General features: G+C 38.2%; 1 protein-coding gene across 1 annotated transcript; it reads right to left on the bottom strand.

Annotated features, from left to right (window-relative positions):
• Positions 1-5,741: 5,741 nt before the first annotated feature.
• On the bottom strand, positions 5,742-6,689 carry LOC111139662 (olfactory receptor 2G6). Its single transcript, XM_022491989.1, has one exon. The coding sequence runs from the start codon at positions 6,687-6,689 to the stop codon at positions 5,742-5,744; it is 948 nt and encodes a 315-aa protein (XP_022347697.1).
• Positions 6,690-7,720: the final 1,031 nt, after the last annotated feature.

Here is a 7,720-nt window from a genome sequence, read left to right as displayed (position 1 = left end):
TACCCCAGCCTAGTTTTGAGGCCCTTTCACATGAAAGATGCTTCTCCATCCCTTCACTTTCAGTCTGGATGTATCCTTAGGTTCAAAATGGGTCTCTTGTAGCCAGCATATCGATGGGTCCTGTAGTTTTATCAAATCTGCAACCCTGTGTCATTTTATGGGTGCATTTATTCCATTCACATTGAGAGTGCTTATTGAAAGATACTTTTTTATTGATATCGTGTTACCTGTGAAGTTTTGGTTTCTATATATTGTCTCCATATATTTCTGTTTAATGGTATTCTTAGGATTTTTTTTCTTTTATATAACCTCCCTTAATATTTCCTGCAGTGTCAGCTTGGTGGTCCCATACTCTTAAACCTTGCCGGTCTTGTAAACTCTTTATTTCTCCATCCATTTTGATTGCCATTCTTGATGGATAAAATATTCTTGGCTGCATGTTCTTCTCATTTAGTGCCCTGAATACGTCTTGCTAGCTGTTTCTGGCTTGCCAGGTTTCTGTGGACAGGTCTGTTGTTATTCTGATGGCCTTTCCTCTGTACATAAGGGATATCTCCCCTCTAGGTGCTTTCAAGAGCTCCTGTCTACTATTATGATTCATCATTTTCACAATCAGCTGTCTTGAGGTCTATGAGATGAGGTCTAGATGAGGTCTAGGTCTAGATTCTATGATCTTGGAGGCAGCGTTTTCTGCCTCTAGCATAAGAACGCTGGTTCCAATTGCAGATTGGGAAAATTTTCATGGAGAATTTCTTCAACTATATCCTCTAGTCTTCTTTCTCTCTCCTCCCCCTCAGGAATTCTAATAATTCTCATTTGGAACATATCATGGCATCACTTATTTCCCTAATTCTGTTTTCATAGCTTCTAAGCTGCTTTTTCCAGGCTTCCTCCTGATCCTTTTTCTCTATCACTTTGTCATTCAGATCACTAATTCTATTCTGCCTCAATTCCCCTTGCTTTTAGAGAATTTAGATTAGCTTGTAACTCATTGAGATCATTGTGAACATCATCCCTGGTGGCGTTTACATCTGCTGTAATCAATTCCATTTTGTCACCAACAGCTTTCTCCAATCTAGCTATTGCCTGGATAATTGTTAGCCTGAATTCCATTTCTGAAATACTGTGTATGTCCATATCCAACAGCTCTGATGGAGAGGTCCCAGTCTCTGAATTTTTCTTCTGTTGGGCATTCTTCCTCCTAATCATTTTGGTGAGAGATGTCTGAACGGATGTGTAACTGAATGTGTCAACTGTGATGCAGGCACAGTGCACCCTGGAATGCTTTTGAGCAATCAGGAGGCCCCACCAAAAAGAAAGAAAAAAGATAAAAAGGGAGAGAGACGGGGGAAAAAAAAGAAAGATAAAACAAAAGAGAAGGCCCAGCCCAAATGGGCTCCAAAGGTAAGTTTTATGAAATATACAAACAAAAACAGAGAAACTAAAAGACCGACAAAAGTAGTTGAGAAGGGGGAAAATAAAAATAAATAAATAAATAAAAGAACCCCATCAAAATGAACCCAAAGTACAAGATTTATATACTACCAGAATAAAAACATATACACAGAAAAACTGACAGAAGAAAATTATGGAAGGGTGGTTATAATTTCTCAGTGTTTGTGAGCAAGGTTATTTTGATTCTTCCTGGATTTATCTTGATATCATTGTTAATGGACTCAACTTTCCTGAGATCAAGGGGGATTAAGACTGGTTTACCAATAGGGGTAGCATTGATTGGGAAAAGACATCACCTAGAAGCTTATCTCTATATGAATATTAAAAAATAATTAAATTAAATTAAAAAAATTAAAAAATAGAAAAGCAAAAGGAAAACAGAGGTATACATATCAAGAAAGGTCAGGTTAAAAGGTTATTACGGAATTTCATATACTAAGCATCTCATTGTGATGGTAAATAGGTTAAAATTATTAAAAAAATGAAAAGAACCAGAATAGTGGGAATGAATTAAAAACAAAAGTTGTATCTATGAAGTAGTGGTGGTTTTCCTCTTGTCTTTTGTTTTTTTGGCTGGCTTTCTGGGGGAGGGGCCTGCCACGTGGTTTTTCAGGGATTCTTGTTAGAGTTGAGTCCTGGGCTCCGAGGAAACCGGTTTTTAAGGATTTTGGTCTCTGGATGGTTTTTTGTTTTTTTGTTTGTTTATTTTTTCTCCCCTTGGAGGCTTTTTTCAGTTCTTAGGAGGTTTAGAGGAAAGCAAACTGCACCCAGACTTCTATCTCAGAGAGAAGCCTCAGTCTGTTCCCCTCTGGGTGCTCCAGAGCACATAAATTCCCCCTCTGCTGCTGGCAGAGCACACCCCCAGTCAAGGTCTCTGGGGTCACAGGAACTCTCGCTTGTACACAAAACCATGAGAAATATTAGCCTTGGCTGTCTGGGCAGCTCCAGTCCACCAGAGAGGTCCCAAGCAGAGAAAGCGTACTGAGATTTTCATGCTGGCCAGGGCTGAGAGTGCTTAGACTCTCTGGGTCCTAGAGAGGACCAGCTAGCTGGCACCTGCATGGACCTCTCTCAGGGGAGGCTGTGGGGCAACACTCAGACCCTGCTCACACAGCATGCATGCAGAGTGCAAAAAGCTGTCATTCTGCCAGCTGGCATCCACCCCAGACTTCCTCACCCTCATGGGCGCTGCCACCCAGAGGCTCTCAGGCAGGCCGGCAGCTCAGGGACCAAGACCTGGCTTCTCGCTGCACTCTCTGGCTCCTTGCTGGTGGTGGCTGTCCTGGGTCCGTGGGCTTATGTCCCTGTCCCTAACCGCCCAATTCCACCAATTTCCCCTTAAGATCTTTTGCTCATTTTGAGTACTTTCGACCAGACTCCAAGTTAATGCCGGTCCCCAATCACAGGGCACTCTCGTGTTGGGGTATTACTTTCCAATGGGTCACTTCTGGTGGCTCCCTCCCCGTTTTGTTTATATTCTGATATCAGTCCAATGTTCCCACTCCTTTTTACCTGTCCACTGCCATCTTCTGCCCTGGTAGAGATCCAGAAGTGTATAATTCTAATCTCAAGCTGATTTCATGGGTGATCAGAGTTCTTTGGTAGGTAATCAGCTCACTTTAGGGTACAGGTTGAAACAAGGCCTCCTCCTACTTCTCTGCCATCTTGTCTCCTAAGTAGAATTTTTTTTTTATTAATATATAATGTATTATTAGCCCCAGGGGTACTGGTCTGTGAATTGCCAGGTTTACACACTTCACAGCACTCACCATAGCACATACCCTCCCCAATGTCCATAACCCCACCACCCTCTCCCTATCCCCTTCCCCCTGGCAACCCTCAGTTTGTTTTGTGATAGTAAGAGTCTCTTATGTTATGTCTCCCTCCAGATCCCATCTTGTTTCTTTTATTCTTTTCCTACCCCCTAAACCCCTCATGTTGCATCTCCATTTTCTCATATCAGGGAGATCATATGATAGTTGTCTTTCTCTGATTGACTTATTTTGCTAAGCATAATACCCTCTAGTTCCATCCACATCATTGCAAATGGCAAGATTTCATTTCTTTTGATGGTTGCATAGTATTCCATTTTATATATATATATATATATATATATATATATATATATATTATATGTAAAATATTCCATTATATATATATTCCATTTTATATATATATATATATATATATATATATATATATATACACATATACACACACACACACACACACACACCACATCTTTTTTTTTTTTAAGATTTTATTTGACAGAGAGAGATCACAAGTGGGTGGAAAGGCAAGCAGAGAGAGAGAGAGAGAGAGGAGGAAGCAGGCTCCCTGCAGAGCAGAGAGCCCAATGTGGGACTTGATCCCAGGACCCTGAGATCATGACCTGAGCTGAAGGCAGAGGCTTAACCACTGAGCCACCCAGGCGCCCCCACCTCATCTTCTTTATCCATTCATCTGTTGATGGACATCTAAGTTCTTTCCATAGTTTGGCTATTGTGGACATTGCTGCTATAAACATTCGGGTGCATGTGCCCCTTCGGATCACTACATTTGTGTCTTTAGGGTAAATACCCAGTAGTGCAATTGCTGGGTCATAGGGTAAGTCTATTTTCAACTTTTTGAGGAACCTCCATGCTGTTTTCCAGAGTGGTTGCACCAGCTTGCATTCCCGCCAACTTTGACATGTGGGTTGTGTTTTCTCTTGCCATGCTTTTCTGGATATAAAGAAGTAATGTCTCTATAAACAAGAGGTTATTTATACAACTTCTCCTCATCTTGAGTATTATAAATGAAAGATTGTGTCCCTTAACATGTCCCACTCTGTTCCCACTAGGTTACTCCCATTAGTGTGTGTGTTACTCATATTTGAAAATTCTAGAAGGCAAATTCAACTAGTCTTTTATGCTTTTTCTTTCTCATAAATTTAATATTCATTATTTCTGCTGCTATCAAGATGTTTAAAGGGTATACATTTCACAAGGTATCTTTATAGAGGTCTTAACTAATTTATTTAGAAAGTTTTTCTGATTTTTTTTTCTTATGTATGCAGCGTTTTTGTCTTTAAACTTGTCTTTGGATGTAGAGACAGGTCTAAATTTTCTCTTCAGCTCTTGTAGACTGACAACATCATTTTGATACAAAGAAGAATTTTAAATGATCCTGTTTTCCTTTTTGTCATTGTAAATTTAAATCATATGAAAGCCCACACAGATTCTGTATGAATTATGCTTTTTATTTTCATTGATATTTTTATAGTTCTTTTTGCCTTGCTGTGTCATAATAAAAAAAGAAAGTAAAAGACTGTAGATTAAATCAATTTTCCTATAGCTGCACAATTCTGTTCAAGTACTTGATTTGGCAAGTTAACAAATTTCACTCTCTTTGGACAGAAAGACAGAAAGAATGACACCCTTTTCTTTCACTTTCACTCAATTTCTAAATCCTTTAAGAGAAGGGGAATAAATAATATGTGAACTGATCAACTTAATAAAAACTTACTCATTTCACTTTTTTAATAATAAAGTCATAATTTACATTACAAATGTAATCAGTGTATCACAATTCTGAAGTAGGTTTATGTTTTTCATAATACAAATAAGCCAACATAGTGAAATCTGTCCATTCTCTAGTTTAAACTAATGGGGAAACAGTTACATATTATATATAATTTCCGAGTTTACTTTATATATATGTACATATATAAATATTATATATATATATGCACACATATACATAATATGTATGTTATAGATCATGTCATATATATGCATATAATATGTTATAAACTTGGAAATATACATATATATACATGATATACAACATATATATTATGTGTGTATGTATGTACACACAGTGTTTGAAAATATAGAAATAAAGTATATTTCATGTTTCATGGGAACATATATTATGATAATTTTTTTAAAGGTGAGGTGAATGATAATTCAAGAAAGCTAGGGAGTGCCAGTAACATTTCAGTTGAGCTTTTAGGAATAAGCAGAAGTTTACAAGATACACATGGACTCCAAAGTGAAACAAGCTGTGCATGAAAATTGATTTGATAACATGGTTGAAGAAGAGCAAAGTAGATAGAACATAAGATCTTGGATTCATTCAAAGGATGTTTGGAAAGAATGAAAATCCATGGTGACTTGAGTATGTTAGCTTCTTACAGAATTCTGTGTCTGTTACTATTCCTTATGGCATTGTTTAAAAACAACACAGTACTTAGAACAAATAATCTGTGAGCTAAGAATAGCCCACTAATATTATACCTACAGTCATATATTTTCTGAAACAAGAACATTTCTCATTAGCAATGTTCTCAAGGCCCCTTTCACATCTTTGTTTCTCAAGGTATAGATAATGGGGTTTAAGAGTGGGGTGACTATGGTGTAGAAAAGAGAGACAAATTTTCCCTGGTTTTTTGAGCTACTTTTGGCTGGTTGAAGGTACATAAAGATGATGGTTCCATAGAAAATAATGACCACAATCAGGTGGGAAGAACAAGTCCCAAGGGCCTTCCAGCGCCCTTTTGCTGATTTTATCCTCAGCACGGCTTTTGTTATAAAGCCATAGGAGACTAAGATGAGTGACACAGGTACAATTAGAAAAATTACACTAGCCACAAAGAGTTCTATTTCATTGAAAGTTGTGTTCACACAGGCCAGCTTAATGAGCACAGGAACCTCACAGAAAATGTGGTCCAGTTTGCGATGACCACAAAGGGGCAGTTGCACAGTAAGGGAGCATTGAATTAAGGAGGTGATGAGTCCACTGAGCCATGCTACACTGGCCAGGGATGCACAGAGCTGAGGATGCATTATAGTTGTGTACTGCAGAGGCCGGCAGACAGCAGCATATCGGTCATAAGCCATGACTGCTAGGAGAATACACTCAGAGGAGCCCAACCCCATGGCCACATAGAGCTGGGCCACACATCCACCATAGCTCATGTTTTTTTCTTTCTTATTCATGGTAACCAGCAACTGTGGGGCAACACTGGTGGTAAAGCAAATGTCCACACAAGAGAGATTGCTGAGGAAAAAGTACATTGGGGTGTGGAGTTTGGGGGCTAAACAAGATACCAAAATGATGGCAGTGTTCCCCAGAATGTTCAAGATGTAGAAAAGCAAAATTATGACAAAAAGGATCCTTTCTAGTTGGGGCTCATCTGAAAACCCCAGAAGAAGAAATCCCTTTTCAGAACTGTTGTTGCTTTCCTCCATTGTCCTGTAGACTTCAATTTATAAAAGGATTAATATTCTAGGGAAAAACGATGATAAGGTGAACAACGGTAAACTGTGGTGTTTATCTAATATGATTATCTTCCTTTTATACCATTCATATTGTAAAGACTGATAGTAATTTTCTCAATGTGTGTTATTTGATGGAAAATGCCTCCTCCTTCTGTTTCCTTGAGCACATATCCCTCTTTCAAATGGGAACAGCACTAATGAAAACACCATCACAATACTTTCTCTTGGAAACAGGCTTCATGCAATGAACAGCAAGCTGGAAAAAGCAGATGAATGAATTAATGATACAGAAGACAAAATGGAAAATAATGAAGCTGAACAAAAGAGTGACAGAGGAATTCTGCAACATGAGAATAGACTTAAGGAATTCAGTGACTCCCTAAAACATAGTAATACTCATATTATAGGAGTCCCAGAAGAAGAAGAAGAGAGAAAAGGGGCAGAGAATTTAAGTAAAGAAATGAGATGAAAACTTCCTTAATCTGGGGAAGGAAACAGACATCCAGATCCAAGAGGCATAGAGAATTCCCATCAAGATTAACAAAAACCAGGCCAACACCACGACATATTGCAATTAAATTTGCAAAATATTCTGCTAAAGAAAAAAATCTTATAAGCAACAAGAAAAAAGAAGTCCTAACTTACAAGGGAAGCTGGAGATTTCTCAACAGAAGTTTAGCAAGCCACAAGAGAGTGGCATCATATACTCAAAGTGCAGAATGGGAAAAATCTGCATCCAAGAGTATTCTATCCAGCAAGGATATCATTCAGATAGAAGGAGAGATAGAGTTACCAAAACAATTGAGTCCTACATCAGGCTCCCTTCTCAGTGGATAGTCTGCTTCTTCTCCCCCTACTTGTGTTCTCTTTCATTCTCACTCACTCACTCTGTCAAATAAAAATTAAAATAAACAAATAAATAATAAATAAGTGAGTTATCTAGACAAACAAAAAACAAATGATGAGTATTAATTTTTGAAATATTTCAATGCTGTTTATAG

Source organism: Enhydra lutris, unplaced genomic scaffold (assembly GCF_002288905.1).
Source record: "Enhydra lutris kenyoni isolate GAN:26980312 unplaced genomic scaffold, ASM228890v2 scaffoldscaffold112, whole genome shotgun sequence".
Lineage (NCBI taxonomy): Eukaryota > Metazoa > Chordata > Mammalia > Carnivora > Mustelidae > Enhydra > Enhydra lutris.
Note: the sequence above shows the minus strand (reverse complement) of the source record. Positions and strands in the feature narration are given on the sequence as shown.

Coding starts and splice junctions, on each gene's coding strand:
- LOC111139662 (XM_022491989.1), bottom strand. CDS start 6,689: ATGGAGGAAAGCAACAACAGTTCTGAAAAGGGATTTCTTCTTCTGGGG.